Here is a 22924-nt window from a genome sequence, read left to right as displayed (position 1 = left end):
GGCTCAACACATAGATTGAATTTTAACACGTTGACCGAAGCTCAGTATGTAGATCGAGGCTCATACTTAAAGAAAAAGAAAGAAGGAGTGGATATTACAATTATAACTCGTGACAGGGCCGTATCCACTATTATAACCCATGACTGGGCTGTATCCACTATTATAACCTGTGGTTGGGCCATATCCACTATTATTATCCATGGTTGGGCCGTATCCCCTATTATTACCCGTTGTAGGGCCATATACACTATTATTACCCGTGGTTGGGCCGTATCTACTATTATAATCTGTGGTTTGGCTGTATGCCACTATTATCATTGGTGACTGGGCCATAACTGAACAGAGCGGAAATAAATCAGATTCATAATCAAAACTCATGCCAAAAATTGTTCAGAAGTCACATCTTATCGAAACAGAGTATTGAACAAAATTATTTCATCTTTAAAATCAAAACGGATCTAGAGCATATTCATATAATCATACACAAATTTATATATTCGTTCTTTTTGCATAGTTCAGAAAACAACATGCCAAAAATAAATTTATGTCTACACTAGGCATGACAAAAATGTTCTCTCTTTCATCAGAGTTTATCAGTAATACTGAACAACTAGTTGAGGTTGCTTTCACAATTCTATTCAAAAATCAAAATGCATATTTTCTAAAGTCAACATCATTTCATCTTCTTTTTATGTAAAGTCTAGTATAGGAATCCTGCTTACTTGAACTTCTTAGTCCTTTAGAAATTCCTCACAATAGTGCCAAAAGAATATCAATCATCACTTCTAAAAATTCATGTAACTTGAATAAATCTCCAAATGAACTTATAACTCGTATTTACACCTAAAGCACCTATTTTAATTCTTCAAAGCCTAAAATTTCTCTTAAGCCAAAAATACTTTCACTTTCTATATTCTTCAATATTCTCATAATCGAATAAATATTCTGCTAAACCCAAAAATAAAATTAATAATGATATCTTAAAATATCCAACATATTAATATCATATTATAAATTAGAAGAATACTCTAATCATTTTAGATTCCCAAAATAAAGTAAGTCGCGAAAACCTTGTCTCTCAAAAGAAAGTTTACTAACATAATTTTTCCTGAAAGCATAATTTAATAAAGTATTCATCTAATGGGCTCGAAGTGTTTAAAAAAAATAAGAGATCGAACACTTACAGATTATTTCCAAAAATCCAATTGTAAAATTAACACCAAGTAATATAATTAAAATCTATAATATTCTCTGTTCAACAAATAAAGTTTCTGAAATATTATGAAACAAAAATAGAGGCCATTTAAAAAAAAAAAATATTAAATCCAATCCACTTAAGCATTAAAACAGTGAGACTAAAGTAATACTACCAGACCCAAAAATATTTTACCGTCCAAGTCCAAATCTCTTTCACCAAAATAAAAAGAGTTAACTCAAACCAACAGAAAAGAATAAAATAAAATAAAGTTAAGCCCAAAAGAAAATAATCGGAATATCTAAATTTGCCAAGTTCACTAACTAGGGGTAAAAAGGTAAAAGACCCACCCTTAGCAAATACTAGGCTTACGGAGGCTTTTAGATCAAAACAATTATTATATTACGCATAAACAACAACAAAGAAAATGGTTGGGCGGCGGCAGTTTGTAGAGGCTTACGCAAAAGCAGTAAAAAAATCATATTTAATATTTAAAATTTAAAAAGCATATATATCCCTCATGCAATGTTTTATTAAAGAGTTTTGTTACATACAAATATAATTACATATTAATCTGTGTATCAATACTGATTTATTCATATTTAAAATTTAAATTAATACTATTTTTAATAAAATCTATTTTTTGATCAATTACATTACATTAGTGCATAGATTAGTGCACAGTTATGCTTACAACTATATTTTTCCTTTACTAAATTTGTATCCCTTTTTTGAACTAAGCATTTTATTTAAATCCTGAATTAGAAAATAAGACAATTTTATTAATATTTTTAAAAAATAAAAAAAATCAATTTATAAATATTCACTTTCTTACTATTTAAAAATAAAAATATATAATCAATTATTTTTATCGGTAAATTTTATCTATTTAAATAGTATTTTTCTAAAAAATATTGTAATGCTTTTTCCAAATTTCGCAGGCTGTGTCATTTCCTATTAATGGAAGAAGTTTTGTCCTTAGTTGGTCAACAGCAGTCGGTTTTCGTCGATAAATTCGATGTGCATGGTATCACAAATATGCTACATACCACCGGGGTGAAACCCCGCCGCGTCCCCGTGACCAACTGCCACGTCAGCCGGGGGGAAAAAAAAAATAGAGAAAAAGGTTGAAGAAAGCAGAGAACGCGGGAGGAATATTTTTGAGGTGATTTTGAAGAGAAGCGGGCAGAGGCCAAACCGGAAGCTCCCATCGCCGACGAGCTGAACCCTTCATTCATCTGTGCAGTCATCTGTATTTGTGAATAAGTAAGAGAACGGTGAATGTGGTGTGCAGGATCTGAAAACCCCAAGCTCGCAGACGTTGCCGAGGAGGTTGAACTGGTTTTTAGCCTGTTTTTTCATCTGCATTTGTGGGTAAGAGAACGGTTTTAACTTGTTTTTAGTTGTTGTTACACATTTTCTGGTTTGTTAATTTGTTCTCCTGTGTTAAACTTTGTTTTTATTTGTTTTTGGGCATTTTCTATTGCTTAGTAGTGGGTTTTTTTGGGTATTTTCAGTAGCTTGGGTTTATTTTTTTGGTACTTGCGTTTGATTCAGGAAGGAGAAAGCTCATTCAGTAAACTGCACTTTAACCGGGGATGTATCTAGCATTATTGTTAGGCTTTTCCTTAGAATTTGTAATGAAATTGAGGGTCACGGAGGTTTGAGGCTCTGTGATTAATTTGTAACGTTTTTGAGGCTCTGTAATGAATTTGACAGTTGTGGCTCATATCAAATGAGAGGTATTTTGGTGAACACCAGTATCTAGACTACTGAATTGGCAAACCAACAATAACCTTTTGTTCTTATCATGAAAACATACATCAAAAGATGAGAAAGGAAAATAATTACCACTTGGATATTTAACAATATGTTCATCAACATCAACACTTGGAAGGCTGAAGCCTGCTCTAGTCAAAAGATTACCTGCATCCCGCACCTAAACAAGATAATCTGAGAATGTCCAATAGGGTCTGTAATTGACATATATTTCTCATTTTATGTTTCTTACTCTATTATTTTGAAATAGAATTCTCAAAATAAAAATAAAAAATTATCAGCATTTTTTTTTAGAGTGGGTTATGATAGATTTTGAGCATTGTTTTTAGAGTGGGTTATGATAAATTGAGCATTTTTTTTAGAGTGGGTTATGATAAATGTTGAGAATTTTTTTTAGAGTGGGTTATGATAAATTGAGCATTTTTTTTTAGAGTGGGTTATGATAAATTTTGAGCATTGGTAAGACTGGTGAGTTAAGACTGGGAGAACTGGGGTTTGTACTGGTGAGTTAGTACTTAACGCGTATTAATTAGTTAAGAAAGTTTTGATTTGGCCCCTAGTAATTATGAAGAATCTAAGCAAGTACAAATCAGCTAAATAGCATTCAAAGTTCATTTGATTAAATGCCTTTAAAAAGCATTCAAAGTTCATATTTATGTTGAATTACTTAATCCTAGTTGTAGTTCTATTATATTTTCCCAGCATGGGAAACGAGAAAGAACAACCAACTACATGTCCATCATCTAGCTCAAATCCTCCATCGGAGGTATGTATGTTATATAATTGTGCACTTCAATAACATTGGTACTGTTGATATTTCTTGTTTGAAAATATATAAATAACTTTATCTAATAATGTTAGGCCATACCATCAACCACGCAAAACATTCCACCTTACATGGCTGGTTACTTTGGACCAGTGCCTACGTGGTCACCAACTTTTCTACCATATCCGGCTGGTAACCAATATCCAATCAACATACAGGTAGTGATAACTTGTAGCGGATTTTTTCTTAATAAGTTGTCTTTTTTGCAACTATTACAAAAATAAGGTGCCTTAATTGTAGCAGTTTAATTGATGAGCTTTGGTTAATTTGTTGCAGAATTCTAGTTACGGATTTCAAGGAATCATGGAACCTCCGACTCCTATCAGCAATACAAGCTCTGCCACGAGCAAGATATTTGGTTCAGAACCCGATAATAGAGCTGATGGTGTGGAATCTGAAGCGCCTTGTGGATCTCCTATAGTTGAACAGCGTACTGAGGAACAACCAAATCATACGGAATCTAATAGTGGCAGTCCCTTGAAATCTCAAAATGTCGAAGTGGTTGATGATGATACGATTGAGGAGCCAAAGTCAGGAATGGAGTTTAATTCCCTTGAAGAGCTATTATGTTATTATAAGGAGTACGGTAAGAAATGCGGGTTTGGGGTTATGACAAAACGGACTGATAGGGGAGAAGATGACTCTGTTAGATACGTCACTCTTTGTTGGGCCCGAGGTGGGAAGGCCCGGAATAGGACGTTGAATGTTGCCAAGCCACGTCCAACAGGAAAGACAGAATGTAAGGCAAGGATTAATGCCTTAAAGCAAGATGGAGTGCTGAGGTTGACGACTGTTCATAATATCCATAACCATGGCCTCAGTCCGAAGAAATCCCGCTTCTTTCGATGTAATAGAGAAGTTAGTGATGCCGTAAAAAGGGTCCTAGATACGAATGATCAAGCTGGCATCCGAGCGAGTAAGAGTTATGGATCTCTTACTCGCTCGAATGCCACTTACAACTTGCATGAGAATGCGTGGTTGCAGAGCCTTTACGTTGAGCGTGAACATTGGGTACCGGCATATTTGAAGGAGTGTTTTTGGGCTGGAATGAGTACAACGCAGCGAAGCGAGAGCATGAATGCATTCTTTGACGATTATGTACATTCTAGGACAAACTTAAAGGAGTTTGTAGACCAATTTGATAACGCGTTGAAAAAGAAGATTGAGAAAGAAAATCTCGCAGACTTCCAGTCATTTAATGTCACAATCCCCCTCATATCTCGATCTCCGATTGAAAAGAGGTTCCAAGAGTTGTACACGATTGCGAAGTTCAAGGAAGTTCAGCAGCAAATCAACGGCATCATTGACTTGAATCCGAAGTTACATAAAAGTGATGGTGCAATAAAGACATATATGGTTGAGGATGAAGTAGCTTTGGAGGAGTTCACTAAGTTGGTTCGGCATTTTGTGGACTTTAGTGAGGATGATGCAGTTGCAAAGTGCTCTTGTGGTTTATTTGAGATGAGAGGGATATTGTGTTGGCACATCTTGGCTATATTCAAGTGTAACGATATTAGACATTTGCCGGAAATATACATTGTAGATCGATGGAGGAAGGATATTAAAAGGCGATACACATTAATCCACAATAGCTATGATGAAGGGGACCAACGGCCAGATGCTAATAGATATTCAAGTCTTTTAAGTATTTGTTATCAGATGATTACTCATGCAGCTGGTTCGAGAAAGCATACTGAGGATGCGAGAAGTAAGTTAACTGCCATGATTGAGCTGTATCGTGCCAATGAAGAACCCCCATCTTTCACTCAAATTGGTTCTAATGTGGATCTGAAGGCAAATGACACTACCGTCAGATGTTCTGGAGAAGTACACAGTCCACGGGTTGTGCGAGGCAAAGGCAGACCTCCATCTCTATGGAGAGCATCCAGGATGGAGATAGACATGCGGAAAGCAAAAGCAAAGACAAAGAAATAACCGGCAAAGGGGAAGTGTAAAGAGGTGAAAATATTTTAGGTTATTCGAGTCTTCGAGTCATTTTATTAAATATAAGTTCACTAATAATGTTTATATGTTTGTTAATTAGCGGGATGGAGGAGATACCCAGTCCGTGGATAAAGGAGATACACCTGTTGCGAAAGTATGCAGGAGTTTATTTGGCCCTTCTGAGATCGATCTCTCCAATGTTGGACACATGCAGGTATATTAATTAGTAATTATTTATTAATAAGTTTATAGGTGCGGCTGTATATTTACCATTGATTTCTATTAGGCTATTCCAAGAGGTGTGGGTATAGACATTAGTACAACACAGGCCCGAGAAATAGTGATGCAGAGTCAAGAAAGCGTAAGTGGATTTGTGAACTTTATACCCGAGTTCTCTATATTAATATTTATTAGTACGCTTAATAAATATGTTTGCAATTATTTACAGATGCAAGTTGAGTTGGATGGATCACAATATGGCATCAACTTTGGGTTGGACGGCACACAACCGTTGCAATGAGAATATTGTAGATTTGTATTGAATATTTGTATTGAATATTTGTATTTGGATTTAATATATTTTGGTATATTCCAGGTTTAGAGTTCTCTATGCTATGGGCAATTTTTTATTGCAGCTTGTTAGTCAAGTTAATAATTATATGTTGGATGGTACAAAAATATATGTTGGATATTCCACTTGTGTAAGCTGGAGGGAAGAAGTGCCGAGAACATTACGTTGGTGCAGGTGGTAGGATGAAGTTTTTCTGTTCCCTTACACCTGTAGCAGGAAGGATATTAAGTATTTTTCCAAGGTTTTGTTCTTTAATGCCATTTATGGGAGTGATCTAAAGTATTAAGATTGGTCAAGTTTGTACTTTATCATCTAATTCTCAGCTTTGGGTTGCAGCTTTGGTTTCGAGATTATTTATTAATAATATTTCTTTTGCCTCTTAATTTATTGAAGACCAATTTTTGAAACTTTTTATTTCTTACATTCAAGAAGGAAGAATGTGTTCTGGATTATTAACTTTAGGAGATGTAGAATGTGGTGCACAGGTTTTCTGATGTGTTGGTATATTTTATTATTCACTTTTCCCTCTATCATTTGCACGTAAAAGAGGCAAGAGTGTTGGATATTTTATAGTCAATATTGAGTGGCACTGGGATGAGCCTATATTCGCGCTGAGAGGGATTGGGGTGGAAATGGAGAATTTTGGCTTTATTTGCAGAGGAATGGGGAACGCTAATTGATGGGGAGTGTATTTACGTGCATTTGTTAATTACCTTGTTAGAGTACGTGCACTGATTTGGTTCTGCAACACAAATCAATTCTGACTAACAGACACTAAAATGGGAGTCATTTACGTGCAGCAGTTTTTTAAGGGACAGTGAGGTACACCTGTTGTGGTAAACTTCAAAGAACATCAGAAAATACCTATAATTTCCAATGAAAAATATAACAAATAATGATAATTTGATAATGATGTACAGTTTCCAATATAAATAACCTTTCCCTCCATCAATTTCATTCCAACCAAGCATTTGTACCAAAAAGAACATCTTCTATTCTTTGCCACAGAAACAAGTACCCAGCAGTCTTAAATTACATTCATCACCTCAGAGTTACATAACAAGGATAATATTCCACCAGAATAGAAAACACTAGTTAACAACAATCCCCCATTCACTTATATAACACAAGGTAAAATGCATGTACAAATACAAAACAACAGTAAATCCAAAATAGCGTGCACAACCCCCTTCTTCTAGCTTCTTGTGCATTAAGCACCAACTCCTTTTGCGTAACCTCGTCGCTTTTATTGGACAGCACCATGCTTACCCTCTCGAGGCGATCCACTATCTTATGTAGCTCAATCTCCCTCTTTTCCAGCATCTGAAGTATGTTCTCTACATCTTTCTCTTTCTTTAACAGTTCATCAATTCTTTCTTGTTGTTGTAGCTCAATCACTTCATTACCATCCAACCACTTGAAGAACTTACAATATGGTAAGCCCTGCTCAAAATATACATATATTAGAAAAGAGGAACTGTACAGTTTATTCATGCTCATTAAGCACCAAAATATTTTAGGCAACTTGTGTTATTGTAGTTACCTGGGTATTATACTTTGCACACCCTAAGAAGGGTCTTCTTGGGTTTTTTGTAGTAGTTGACCATTTCAATGTGGCTTCCAACTCGCAGAAGCACAATTCTTTTCCCAAACTACGTTTGGGAAAAGATGATGAAGATATTGATGAAGATGATTTTGACATTCTAAGATGAACCCCCATAAAACAATTGAATAACAGTTGAATAATGATGGAATAATTATGTAAGAACGGGAAGTTTTGATAGATTAATGAAGAGCAGCAAGTTTACAAAGTATTATTGATAATAAAATTAGTTTTAAATTTTCAACTTTTTTTAATGAAGGGAAGCTAATGAAAGAGGATTATAGTTCTACATCATAGCGATAAAAAAAGAACCTGCTATGAGCACTAATGTAGACCAATTTTGTATACACATTGTCAAAATTATTGTACATTATTGTACATTTACATAACCAAGAACCTACTTGGTTGTTGAACAAAGTTGTTTTTTTTGGTAAAAATTGTTGTACATCTCACCAACAACTGAACGACCATTCAAGTGCACATTTATAATTGAGATTCAATAATCACTAAACAGGAAAACTAAGGATAAACAATCCAATCAACAACCTTGCAGCCTTGAAGTGCAACTAAGGAAAAACCAACAACTGAATTACATTCAAGTGCACATTTATCTAACCTCGAATTGTTAGTAAACGTAATTCAATTCAAGGTAGAGTTATGACACTTTAATATAGGAACACTAATTGCCTAAAGCCTGAGAATCGAAATGAAGATATAATGATAATAATTTCTCCAAAGGTAGAAATGCTTTCGATCTACTAGAATATTAATAGAGACTCTCCGTAAATGGAATGTGAAACCTCCTACATCCTTAGACTTGATAGCCACTTTGGTATATAAATAGTTTACTTACATTAATAGTTTTATGATTGAAAATGACAGGCTTGAGAGTAGTTTACTTACAATGTTCATTAGTGTATCAAGAGTAGTATTTTATAAATGTAAGTCAATCGGTTTACCTAATGTTGAAGGCAGTACACCATCGTAAAAGTCACAATGTGGTGCAGCTATGATACTTGATAGCCAAACCGTATCTCTATTAACTGTCTCTATTCTTAGATTATAGAATATTCACTACTCTTAATTCCTTCACTTCTTTATTTTTTTTGGACTAATGTAACGTCATTTTCCCCAAATTTTCCAAGCAGCCTGTAGCACTAAGTATTAGAAGCACTCATCTCAAACAGAACAAATAAACGAGATAATATTCAATAAAATTACTATGAACAAACCATAAAAACATAAACATTAGACTCATCAGCAATCAAACCCAAACGAGCAGAAAATAAATAAATAAAGCTACAACCAACCATTTAAAACTACAGCAGCTTATAAAATCCCAATCCGCCAATAATACCCAAAACTCATTAGCAATCAAACTCAACCGAGCAGAAAATAAATATATAGAAAAACGTTAAAACAAACCAAAACCATTTGAAAGAAATGCAAATGGTCGTGCCTTATAAGATCTCCAGCCTAAATTCGTGCCTTGAGGGTCGTGGGTTCGTGTCCTGTCACGGCCTCAGGGGTTTGAGTGTCACGGCCTCATCTCTCTGGGAGGACGACGAGGAGAGGGAGGGCGAGTGGGTTTTAGGGTTCGTGTGGGTTAGGGTTCGGTTCGGTTAGGGTTTGTGTGGGTTAGATTGGGACGATGAGAAAGGAGAGATTAGAGGGAGATGAGAGGGTTAGGGTTCGGTTAGGGTTTGTGTGGGTTAGATTGGGATGATGAGAAAGGAGAGATTAGAGGGAGATGAGAGGGTTAGGGTTCGTGTGAGATGGAGATGAGGGTTAGGGATCAGAGGGAGATGAGAGGGTTAGGGTTCGTGTGAGATGGAGATGAGGGTTAGGGTTCGCATTCGTGGGAGATGAGAGGGACGAGAGAGATGGGTGAGAGGGACGAGAGAGAAGAGAGAGATGAGAGAAAGCCGAGACCACGAGAACGTTTAGATTTAGATCTGTGCACTCAATGTAAACGGCGTCGTTTACATTATGTTGCCACGTAGGCAACGGGGACGCACCCCGGGGACGTTTAGAATTTTCCTTAACACATACGGGTGGCCCCCTCAACCCCCCCTCTCTCTCTCTCTTCTCTCTGTCTCTCTCTCTGTGCTGAAACAGAGTCCAAGGCACTCGCCCTCTCTCTCTCTCTCTCTGTCTCTGTGCATTTATGGAAGCTGCTTGGTAATCTCCCTCTCACTCTCCCCCTCCGTGCATTGTAGCTGCTCGGTAATCTCTCTCTCCCCCTCCCTCACTGCATGGTAGTGTTTTTTTTTTCTTCCAAAGGGTACGATTCCGTATATTGAAATAAAACATCTTACAAGCAAATGAAATCGAAAGCAGTGACAACAGAAATAAATAATTACAGAATTGGGTCAAAGGGTGGGTCTTTTTCAAACTCTAACATGCATTCCGAAAGCTTGATGAGGAGTATGTCTCCAAATGAGTTGTTTGAAGATGCTCACTGCATGGTAGTTGCTTTATAATTTATTTTTTTTGTAGTATTTTAGATTAAGTAATATACAATTTATTCTTCTATAGTCTCATTATTTCATTAATGGAGTCAACAAACCTATCAATACCGCATCATGAGAAAATAGATTCTCAATATTTTGAAGAGAACGGGCGGCATTGCTGAGAGAGAGGAAGAGAGAAACAGAAAGTGAGATACGAAGAGGGAGAGATCTAGAGATAGGAGCTTACCGACACGAGGCGCTTGACTGTTATTGGCGCTGGAAGTCGCGGGGGCTGTGGCCGAGATGAGAGAAACAGAGGAAGAGAGAGGCGTTAGGGCTCTGTCTGAGTTGCCGACAAGGCACTGTCTGAGAACTCGAGAGGGAGAGGGTCAGGGAGCCAAGAGAGAGAGAACTTGCAGAAAATCACAATGGCGGTGAAAAAGATTATCGGCAGGAGGGCACGTGTATCTCGCCGTTTCGGCGAGTGAGAGAGAGGGAAAGATATCGAGGGTAACGAGAGAGAGAGAGAGAGAGAGAGAGAGAGAGAGAGAGAGAGAGAGAGAGGAGAGAAGGGGGGGGGGGGGGGGGGGGGGGGGAGCGTAGAGAGATGAAGGACTGCATTACCCACCCCACCCCATCAGCCGGCCAAACCATCCCTCATTCTGGCAAGCAATAGAACCCACACTGACACAGCGACGAATTCACTTTGAAATAACTGGAAAGAGATGCAACTGGAAGGATTAAACGAAGAACAGAGAAGTCTGGCTTCAGGAATACAACCGTAATTACACATAGTCATGCGCGGAGATAAGCGGAATAAAAGGTGTCAAACAAAACCACTGCTTATTTCTGTTCATCCGTCGGTATACCCTTTTACGTATGGCAAATGATATTTCTAGTTTTAGAAATTGTAATTTTTGTGTATGTTTTTCTTTTAAAAAAATAGATAAATATGTGATTTATATCAAATAATTATTTTTTAATAGAATTTCTCATTAAAATAAATACACAAACTTGCGTATCTAGAATTACTTTATGTAATATTACTATTTAAACATAAAAAAATCATATTTAATATTTAAAATTTAAAAAGCATATATATCCCTCATGCAATATTACTAAATTCATATCACTTTTTGGAAGTAAGCATTTCATTTAATCCTGAATTAGAAAATAAGACAATTTTATTAATATTTTTAAAAAATAAAAAGTATCAATTTATAAATATTCACTTTCTTAAGATTTAAAGATAAAAATAAAATAAAAAAATTTAATCAATTTCGCAAATAGTATTTTTCTAAAAAATATTCTAATGCTTTTTTCAAATTTCGCAGGTAGTGTCATTTCCTATTAAGGGAAGAAGTTTTGTCTTTAGTTGATCAACAGCAGTCAGTTTTGTCTATTTTCAAATCTCTCTGTGCATATACGTAAGCTGCTTGGTGATCTCTCTCTCACCCTCCCCCTTATTAGAGTTTGATCAAAAACCACCACACCTCAATCGTGGTGAGTATACTTCTATATATATTCAATATGTGCATAACGGTTAATTACAAAATAGGAAACTAGAATCAATTATCAATTTGTACAATATAATTCCTAGAATTAAGCTAGAAGATATGAAGCCTTGAATCAAGGCATAGTTTCCTTAACACCCCCCGCAAGCTGAGCGTCGGATTGGAGCAGACATGAAGCTTGGAGCGAAAAAATTCAAAGAGAGGGCGAGGGACACTTTTGGTGAAGAGATCAGCAACCTGTAGATGAGAGGGCACATACTGAGTCCGAAGTTTGCCAGCGACAACAAGTTCCCGAAGGAAATGATAATCAAGTTCAACATGCTTAGCTCGTTTGTGAGAGACAGGATTAGAGCTTAAGAAGAGAGCACTTTTGTTGTCACATAACAGAAGGGGCTTGTGTGATAAAGAAACTCGAAGATCCTGAAGAAGATGCATGAGCCAGAGAAGTTCAGCTGCAGTAGTCGCGAGAGCACGATATTCAGATTCACAGCTAGAACGAGAGACAGTAGGTTGCTTCTTAGCACTCCAAGAAACCAAATTGTCGCCAAGATAAACAGAATAACCAGAGGTAGAGCGACGAGTGTCAGGACAGCCAGCCCAATCAGCATCAGAGTAAGCAACCAAGGCACCGGGAGCATTAGAAGGGCGAAAAGTAAGACCAAAGTGAAGAGTGCCCTTGACATAACGAAGAATGCGCTTGACTGCAAAGAAAATGATCTGTAGTAGGAGCATACAAAAACTGACTGACAGAGTTGACAGCATGAGCAATGTCGGGCCGGGTGATGGTCAAATACTGGAGGGCACCAACAAGAGATCTGTAGAGAGTAGGATCCGAGAAAGGGGAACCAGTGCCAGTCAAGTGGTGGGAGACCACCATGGGAGTGGGAACGGGCTTGCTATCAAGCAACTGAGCCCGAGTAAGGATGTCCCGTGCATACTTCAGTTGACTGATAAAAAGACCATCATTAATGGCGGTGGCTTCCAAACCAAGAAAATAGCTAAGAGAACCCAGATCTTTGGTAGCAAACTCGGAATTGAGCTTGCGAGTAAAGCTGTCAAGAAGAGATGAGTTGTTGCCAGTAATAATAATGTCATCAACATAAAGTAGCAGATAAATAATGTCTGAATGCTAATAAAACACAAACAGAGAAGTATCAGCACGACTGCAAGAAAAACCAAGTGTAATGAGAAAGGTACTGAAGCGCTGAAACCATGCACGAGGAGCTTGCTTGAGGCCATAGAGAGCTTTTTGCAACTGACAAACATGATCAGGGTAGCGAGGATCAACATACCCGGGAGGTTGCTCCATATAAACCGTTTCAGTGAGATTACCATTGAGAAAAGCATTCTTAACGTCCAGTTGACGAAGAGGCCATCGATTGGTAACAGCAAGAGAAAGCACAACACGAACAGTAGTGGCCTTGATAACAGGACTAAAAGTGTCAGTGTAGTCAAGTCCAGGTACCTGAGTGTAGCCTTTGGCAACAAGACGGGCCTTGAGGCGCTCAATAGATCCATCAGGTAGATACTTAGTCCGGAACACCCATTTGGAACCTACAATGTTGGTGTGAGAAGGCCGAGGGACCAAGATCCATGTACGGTTGTTCTGCAGGGCACGAACTTCGTCATCCATGGCAGCAAGCCAAGCAGGATTTTTGGCAGCAGATTTAAATCCTTTAGGCTCAGTAGAGGCAAGGAGGGCATGAAGAAGGCCAGAGGAGCCCAGAACACTGAGATCTGTAGGATGACGAGTCTTAAAAATACCAGCCTTGGCTCGGGTGACCATCGGGTGGGAGCCCAACGGAGGTGCCGGAATAGAAGAATCAATGGTAGTCGTAACAGGAGGCAGACTAGGCTCCGGAACTGGTGAAGAGGAACCTGCAAGAGAAGGAGGAACCTGCAAGGACTCAGCCACGGGGTCAGTACAAATAACACAGGGGTTAGATCCGAATGGAGTAATATGTGAGGAATGATGCAAAGGGGAGGAAGGCAAAGGATCAGTAATCAGAGAATTTGGTTCAAGAAAATTAGAAAAATTAAGGGATGATATGGGCTGAGCATGAGAGCTAGAGTGAGAGGGAAAAAAGGTTTCATCAAACTGAGCATGTCGTGTGATATAGAGCCTAGAGGTAGAGGTGGCAAGACAGCGAAATCCCTTATATGAAGAGCTATAACCCAAAAAAATGCAAGGGATGCTACGAGGAGAAAATTTGTTAGGCATATAATCACGTAAACAAGGGTAAACACGACAACCAAAAGGATGAAAATTCTCATAATTAGGTGGAGAACCATAGAGAAGCTCAAAGGGAGACTTACCGTCAAGAAGCGAGGCGGGCAAGCGGTTGATAATGTAGGCTGCAGTGATGAAGGCGTCAACCCAGAAGCGAGTAGAAAGATGAGAGTGAAAAAGGAGGGCTAGACCAGTCTCGGTTACATGACGATGTTTCCGTTCAGCACGACCATTTTGAGCGGGTGTATAAGGGCATGAGAGTTGATGGTGAATGCCAAAGGTGCGAAGATGCGTAGTAAAGTGATTGCTGGTAAATTCAGCACCACCATCACTCTGAAAAATTTTGATGCGGGTGGAATGTTGATTTTCAACGAATTTTTGGAATTGAAGAAAAATATCATAAAAATCAGATTTTAATTTTAAGGGATAAAGCCAAGTGAAACGAGAATGATCATCAATGAAGATAACATAATAAATAAAGCCCAAATTTGATTTGACGGGGGAAGGGCCCCAAATGTCGCAATGAATAAGATCCAAGACATGAGAGGACCTATGTTCATTCCGAGTATATGGTAAGCGATGATTTTTGGCAAGTTGGCATGTATCGCACAATTTTGGGGAAGGCAATAAAGATGTAAGGTGAAGATGACCTTTTTTATTCAAAATAGAAATAACGGAATGGTTTACATGACCAAGACAAGCATGCCATAAATCATAAGATGCATGAAGGGCTTTATTTTTAAGAACAGAAATAAAAGCAGAGTTGCCACGCTCCAGCACATATAAGCCACCATCACGTTTACCGGTTGCCACCACCCTTCCCGTGTGACGATTCTGGACAGAGAAGGAATTATTAGTAAATATAACAGAGAGAGAAAAATCAGATGTTAATTTACTAATTGAAAGGAGATTTTTAGTGAGACGAGGAACAACTAAAACATCCAATAAATGAAGGTTGGGAAGAGGAGAGATGGTACCGGTATGAGTAATGGGAAGGGAAGCACCATTCCCTACAATTACACAATCCTTACCCGTGTAGTTACTTGACTGGGCCAAAGTGGAGGAGTCTGAGGTCATGTGGGCTGAAGCCCCAGTATCCAAGTACCAGTCACTTGGTTCGGGCCCATTAAGCCCACAAGAGGCATTGAAGGCCTCGGCAAGGTGAGCTGCAGTCTCACCCCGTGCAGTGTCATCCCGAGCATAACGTTGATGGCACCGGTCGGCATAGTGGCCCTCCTGCCGGCAGATTTGACACCGTGGTGGACGGCGTGGCTGACCGGAGCGATGGCGTTGATTCGGCTGCCCGTTACCACGATGGGAGGAAAAATTTCTAGATCCAGTCCGAGTGCTCTGTTGCGGACGGGATGAGGAATTTCTTTGGTTTGGCTGATTGTGGCCACCATGGATGGTGGCGGCGAAGGCAGCAGAGGAAGGAGGAGCCGATTGTTCAAGGGACTTTTGGAAGAGTTCAAAACTCTCAGCTTTGGAGACAAGATCGGCAAAACAGGGCAGGGGTGTTTGGGCCATTTGAGCGGTGGAAAAGCTAGTGAAATCGGACCCAAGACCCCGGAGAAACCAGTGGGATTTATCAGTGCCATCAACAGGCCGTCCGATGGCATGCAGTTGATCACAAAGGGATTTGAAGGTCCGGGCATACTCAGAAACCGTACGGGTGCCGCGTTTCATCAACTGTAAATCGTCTTTGAGACGAAGTTCTCTTGCTTTGGAGCGATGGCTGAAGGAATTTTCCAGTGCAAGCCAAGCGGCACGTGAGGTAGAAAGTCCCACAACCTCATCCATAGCTTCTTCGGTGAGGGAGGAGAGCAGGAGGCTCAAGAGGCGTTGGTCAGTTTGCTTCCACTCCAGGTGTTTGAGGTTGGGTGTCTGAGAAGTTGGGGGATCAAACGGTGGAGGAGGGTCGAGAGTGCCATCCACATGGCCTAACAAATCTTGACTTTCAAGGAGAGGGAGTAATTGGCTCTTCCACAGGAGGTAATTTGAGGAAGAAAGCTTGATAGTAACCATGTGAATCATGGTGTTGAAGGGAAGAAGGGTGGGGTTGGATTCGGCAGCCATGGGAAAAATCAGAGGATGAGAATCCGAGAGGCTCGTGATACCATATTAGAGTTTGATCAAAAACCACCACACCTCAATCGTGGTGAGTATACTTCTATATATATTCAATATGTGCATAACGGTTAATTACAAAATAGGAAACTAGAATCAATTATCAATTTGTACAATATAATTCCTAGAATTAAGCTAGAAGATATGAAGCCTTGAATCAAGGCATAGTTTCCTTAACACCCCTCCGTGCATTGTAGCTGCTTGGTAATCTCTCTCTCTCTCCCTCCCTCACTGCATGGTAGTTGCTTTATAATTTATATTTTTTTTAGTTTTTAGACTAAGTAATATAAAATTTATTCTTTTATAGTCTCATTATTTCATTAATGGAGTCAAAAACGTATCAATACCGCGTCTTGAGAAAATAGATTCTCAATATTCTGAAGAGAATGGGCAGCAACTAATTGTTACAATGATCCTCTTCTGCATTTATTATACTGGTGTACTTATCTATTATGGCCTTAAATATTGTCGCCAACACACTACTTCGGGCGCCAGTAATCAGGGGCCAGTACTTTTACCACTTCAAGAGTTTCCTTCCATCGTGAATGAGCTTGAAATTCATATATTTCAAGCCGGGGGAAGTGATGATGTTGGCTTTGGTGTGGACAGCTGTAGTATCTGCCTAAATGACTTCTAAGATGGAGAAAGTCTTCGGATAACGGCTTGCCGTCATCTGTACCATGACAATTGCCTAAAAACGTGGGTAGCCAGGGGTTCAAATGCCAAGAGCTGTCCACAATGCCGGAAAAATATCAGTAGAGAAGCTCAGGAAGATGTATAAGGAAATGCTGTCCAAAAAGTGAAATGCTGTTGATCCAAGAAAAGAAGTAAAATGCTGTTGAATTGCAAGCAGATACAATGCACGGTGGGGGAGGGTGAGAGAGAGAGAGATTACCAAGCAGTTTTTGGGCCAGTTCAGCTGTTTGAGCGGACCTCAAACCGCGACCGAACTAATGAACGTCGGTTTTGTTTATTTTCTGCAGCCCGCTGACTGATTTCCTGACAGTTTCAGCCGATTTCTGACTCCAGCGGCCGGTCTGTATCAATCACGACCAGTTTATCGATTTGTTGTACACCCCTACAAGTAACATTAATTAAGGTACCATATGTGGATCAAATATTAATTAATGCCTGTACTTATATGGGATATTATCAAATAATAATTGTTTAAGAAGTAAAATATTGCTGTTGATCCCGAAAAAAGAAGTAAAATGCTGATTAATGTACGTAGGAGTGCGCTCTGCCAAACCGGTTCTCTAAACCTTCTATAAGCATGCTGCTATCTTAATAAACATTAATTAATCTGTATTTGTATTTGTTTTCATGGGTACGTATGTACTTATTGGTAAATAATAATTTTTTTTAATATTTAAAAACATTAAAAAAAAAAGAGAGTACAATTTATACTAAGAATACACCAAGCAGACAAATTTAGATATATAGCATAATAAGCACTGCTCCTAAAAAATTACTAAACTTAGAACATATAATGCATAAACCTTCAATTCTTTTGAATTATATATGCTAATTATAACTTACAAAGCTCCATCGATCCCATATAACTTGGTAATGATGCTCTCAGACTTGGTATAATTAAAATATGAAAAAAGGATTTATATTTATCAGTACTGCAGTTTCTTAATATCTAAATATAAAACTAGTTCATATAGGTGATGAGAAAGAGACGTGACAAAGAGAGTTAAAAGTGGCTTGGTATATTAGATTATAAAATTATTTTTATCATAAATTATATTTAATGAATCAAATATAAAATTATATTATTTTATAAATTTATTTTGATATAATCTGCAGTAACATTTCTCCTTACTTAATCATACATATTTCACCTTACAAATTATTAAGGATAATAATATCCTTACATTTTCTTTATTATTACTTCTCTATCCATTTTTTTTCCCTTTTGTAATTTGAATCTAAATTAAATATCCCAGAACATAATATTTTTGCATAATCTAAATAAATTCAATCAACCAACCTAATTAATAAATTCAATCAACCAACCTAATTATGTAAATTAATTAAAAATAAATTCAATTTTATAAATATTGACATTCTTTTGCTCTTTATTTTATATGTAATTAATACATTTTTTACGAGAATTAAATACTTTAACCACAAAAAAATTGCACAAAAATAAATCTACAAATTGACGTGGCTTGATGCAATACGTCATATTATAAAGTTACTTTTAATATAAAATAGATCTAACATTTCACGTGAAGCTATCTTAATTTGTGGATTTACTTTTGTGTAATCTCTTTATATTTATAACAATTCTCTTTTTTTTTTTTTTTTCTTTTTTTAATCATTTTGTGCTATTATCTCCTTCTCTTTCAATTAGGAAAACATGCCTCGCATGTACGACCGAAATATGATTATAAAATTACTATTGATTGATTCCATAATTATTTTTTGTAAAATATAGATTTTATAAACTAAAATTATATACAGTACTACTAAACAGACCCAATTTAAACAACCGAATGTGAGCAGCTCCAGTATGATAACGTCCAATAGGGTTAAACTAAAATAAGTACTCTAGCTCAAGTCCAAGATATAATCTGCTATAGATCATAAGAAAAAGGCAATAAAGTAATGATACTTTCACAAAAATCGTTGTACGAATGATGAGATGGTATCAAGAAATTTATGGATAGTAATAAAAAATTGTTAAAAAATTAATAAAAAAAATATTAAATAGTAATAAAAAAGTAGATAAAAAGTAATAATAAAATATTAAATAATAATATATCACTCCACTATCAAAACACATTCTAAATCCTCAATACATAATACGTACGGGAATAGAGACATAGCGAAAAGGGCTTAATTTTTTATAAATTCTAAGAGTGAATAAAAAATGCATAATGCAGTTGCCTAATGCAAACAGTTGCTGATGTGGCAAAAATGCTATATGCATTGTTTTAACTTTAGCCCCTTTCATCGTCTCGTTTTCAGACCATGAAGCTTAGAATCCATTTCCCTCTGATTCTCTCCCTCTCTGCTCCTCTCTCGAGTTCGAAAAATAGTAAAGGAAGATCCGTGTAAATTGCATTGTGCTCCTCTCATTTCCTTTGATGGCTCTTCAGACCACTACGGTACCCTCTACTATTTCCTTCCCCTAAACCTTTCTTACAAACCCATCTCGTCTTCTCTTTCATCTCTTCCTCACCTCGTTCTCACCCGATTCCACCATTGCTAATTCTCATACCCATCTGATCTATTTGCATCTCAGCTCATCACCAGTTCCTAAAAGGTCAATCTTTTTCTTTCCCATTTTTTTTAATGAAAAAGAAAGTGGTTTTTGGAGGGTGAGTGAATTTGCTTTGGATCAATGATTTGCGGATTGTGTAGCTTCATTGTTAGAAAACTGGCTTCGAAATGATGTGAAAACTCAGGAATGGTTCATGCCTCAAATGCTCTCCGGATTTGTAATCTGAGAATGTTTTCTAGTTGGAATTTTTAGTATAAAGTAAGGGAATGAACAAAGGCTCTCCTGAGTGAATGTCGAACCTCTCCCAAGGAATCACCTAGTGCGGGAAAGCTCCCACGAGGAACCACCTACCGTGGGAAAGCTCCCCCGAGGAACCATCTAGCATGGGAAAGCTCCCTAGAGGGAATGAACAAAGGCTACCCCAAGGATCCACCTCGCGCAAGAAAGCTCCAGTACAGTATAAACGAAGGCTCCCCTGAAAGAATGTCGAACCTCCCTTGAGGAAATACTCCTCAGGCGGGAAAGTTCCCAAGCGTAAGAAAGCTCTCCTGAGAGGATGACGATCCTCTCCTAAGGGGGAATCCTTCCAGGCACAGGAAAGCTCCTGTAAGGGAATGATCGAAGGCTACCCTAAGGGAACGACAGGCCTTCCCCAAGGAAATCACTTAGTGTGGGAAAGCTCTCATAAGAGAATGAACGAAGGCTCCCCAACACGTGCAAGTTCCCCGAGAGAGTAAATATGCTCCTCTCTCGGAGGAATTCTGACAGTCCGAAGACAAACTCAACCCTACAGAGGCTCTGAAGTCCCACCACGCCGAGTCGGCAAGACAGGTCGGTGATGGTCAAGTTAAAATTACATGTATACACCTGCGCATTGACTTTTGCAGCAAACTTGGTCAGGTTTGGCTTACATGCTGCTCGGGCATCTACCGAAAAAATGCCAAGTCAACAAGACAACGCATCGAGGGAATTTCCATTGTGACTTCAACTATGCAGGGTAATTCAAGCAAGATGGGGACCTTATGTGCCAGATCGCAAGTCGGTTGCACTACAAATAGCCTCAGGTGTCGGCAAGAGCATAAGGTTAGTTATGCCTGGCGGGGTACCCGTAGGATAATCATCATCAACTCATTACGATGTGAGCAAACAACAATACATTGTTGCTCGTGAAAGGCGTGCATAATGAAAAGCATTGCAAGTAAAAGCATCAAAAGTAAAGGGAACTTAACAGAAAGGCATAAAGGAGAGAAATTTCTTCATCAACTACCAAGACAATTACAACCAAGAGAATATGACACAATAGTGAGAAATGATGCAAAGAGATACAAAAGAGAAAGAACAGTTTGAAAGCCCAAGTCGGGCCTGGCGGGGTACAGTGCCAATGGCGAAAAGGGACAGTGGCTCCCAGGATTTGAACAACAACCCTAAAGAGACTCCATCCCATAAGTGTAGAGGCGAGGTTGGGAAGCGGGAGAGGAATCGACTCGAAAGGGGGGCATGGTCAGCCCAAGCTCTATGGACTCCTCGAAGAGCTTGAGTTGAAGGAGAGACCCTCCGCTGTCCCTCCCGTCGTAGACCCTTCTCCTACTCCTACTCCTCCCTGAGCCGAGGAGGAAGTGATCGAGCCTGAGCAAGCCCAAGATGTTAGAAATCTCCTTGGATAATCTAGCCAAGGAAGGAAGCCCCGCTCTTTTTGGATGCGGGGGCTGCCAGGGATGTAAGGACGAACTGCAAACTACACGAGGAGTTTTGAGGCAGAGGGATCCACTGAGCGACTGTCCCACAAAGCTGAGGACATGCCATCTTTTCAAGACATCTCCAGATAATGGAGAATAGAAAAACTTCTAGAGGGGCATTTGTGGGAGCCTCAAGGAGGCCGCCACACGCATGTCTCCATAAGAACTCATTACAGGACTTGGCATCACCAAGCCAACCCTGAGCTAGGGTATCCATCGAAGTTAAGAATAACTAGTATGAGTGCAATGGGGAAGGAAAGAAAGCAGGATTTCATAATGCTTGAGAAAGCAGGAGGGAAGACTTGGTGGGAGGTGATGAAGGGGGAAAGGCCTATATATAGGCTGGGAATGACGGTTCGCATCCTGATGTTCAGAGTATATGCACGTCGAAGGGCTCTATTAGATCAGGCCCAAATCTCACAAGAAACCTCCAGCGCAAATTTCGTGGCACGCATGAGGAAATGACACCTACACCATAAAGGCAGGACAACCAACGGATGAGCAATGAATGACTGACCGTTCGAAATCCCTCTGAATCCACAGAAGAAATGCCAGCCATTAACTCACTCCCTCAGGAAGGCTAAAGGATAGGTACAAAAATAACAATAGAAGAGCAAAATTCAAAGCGTCATCTCGGAAAAGAAAGTACTACAAGTAAACAGCAGCCAAACAGTGTGAGTGGATAAGTCAAAGCGTGGGAAGGAAGTCAGGGCATAAGAGAAAGATACATGTCTTTATTGATTAATTCATCTACAATTTACAAAGGGTTCATGTGGCATTCACTACCAACATGGCCCCAAGAAAGTACACAACAAGGAAAAGAAGGGCTACGACTGTAGAGGATGGTCAAGACTGGGAAGCTCTAGCACTCATTCTTCCATCTTGGGGATGGTCAACCCCTCATCCCCAAGATTCCCTCCTACAATCTAGCACTCATTCTTCCATCCAAACCCTAGCCATATCACACGACCAAGCCTTAGGAGAATACCAAGTGGCACACACCCTAGTGCATTCCCTCTAGCCATGCACCCACCACTTGCATTGGAACTCAAGCTTTTCATTCATCCTTTTCACCACTAACATACATCAAACCAGCCTAAACACCTAACCTCACCTCACCAAAATTTCCACCATTGTCATGGTTGCACAAGAACCAAGCAAGAGGGCTTAGGCAATCGGTCAATCCAAGGAGAACCAAGGCGAGGACAACCTTAGTGTTTGGAGACTTGACCGAGATACCTAACACTAAATTGGTGCTTTCATTGAGAGCCTCTTTAGAAGGCTAGATCCGTTTCATTGAGAGGAGATTCTTGCTTGGTGTTATTGAGAAGTTTTCACTTCTCCAAGAGGTAAACGAATTGTTAACTCAATCCTTGTGAATTTGATTGAGAGGTCCACAGAGGACCTCAACATTGTTTACTTTTTATTAATTGTGAATTTGATATTGACGTTTGGGGGTTGAGGAGGAGGTTGGGGTAGTGTGACTTGAAGGGGTCAACCACCCTTGAAGGTGGAGGACCCGTGGTTAGACTCGTGCTTGTGCAAGAGGGATTTTCCATCCACAAAGGTGGGCAACTCAAGGTTGGACTTTTGAGGCCTATTCTACTGTCCAAAGAGAGTCCAAGTTGTTGTCCAAGCACCACCAAATAGAAATTTTTAGTTCGCAAGATAGTTTGCAAGCACCATGTCCGGGAGCAATCTAGGAGCTAAA

At 38.9% G+C, this 22924-nt stretch overlaps 1 protein-coding gene across 1 annotated transcript; it reads right to left on the bottom strand.

Annotated features, from left to right (window-relative positions):
* Positions 1-7285: 7285 nt before the first annotated feature.
* Positions 7286-10939, bottom strand: LOC122281013. Its single transcript, XM_043092200.1, has 3 exons — positions 10619-10939; positions 7859-8018; positions 7286-7758 (listed from the first exon to the last, which is right to left on the bottom strand). Exons 2-3 carry the CDS (start codon positions 8015-8017, stop codon positions 7429-7431), a joined length of 489 nt encoding a protein of 162 aa, XP_042948134.1. The 5' UTR covers position 8018; positions 10619-10939; the 3' UTR covers positions 7286-7428.
* Between the last annotated feature and the right edge of the window lie 11985 nt (positions 10940-22924).

Source organism: Carya illinoinensis, chromosome 11, assembly GCF_018687715.1.
Source record: "Carya illinoinensis cultivar Pawnee chromosome 11, C.illinoinensisPawnee_v1, whole genome shotgun sequence".
In the NCBI taxonomy this organism is placed as follows: Eukaryota; Viridiplantae; Streptophyta; class Magnoliopsida; order Fagales; family Juglandaceae; genus Carya; species Carya illinoinensis.
This window is presented reverse-complemented; position numbering and strand designations above follow the sequence as displayed.

What these genes read in the sequence shown, in the direction of transcription:
- LOC122281013 (XM_043092200.1), bottom strand. Translation starts at nt 8,017, where the DNA reads ATGTCAAAATCATCTTCATCAATATCTTCATCATCTTTTCCCAAACGT. An exon ending in GTGCAAAGTATAATACCCAG is followed by an intron (nt 7,759 to 7,858) that starts GTAACTACAATA and finishes TATTTTGAGCAG; the next exon opens with GGCTTACCATATTGTAAGTT.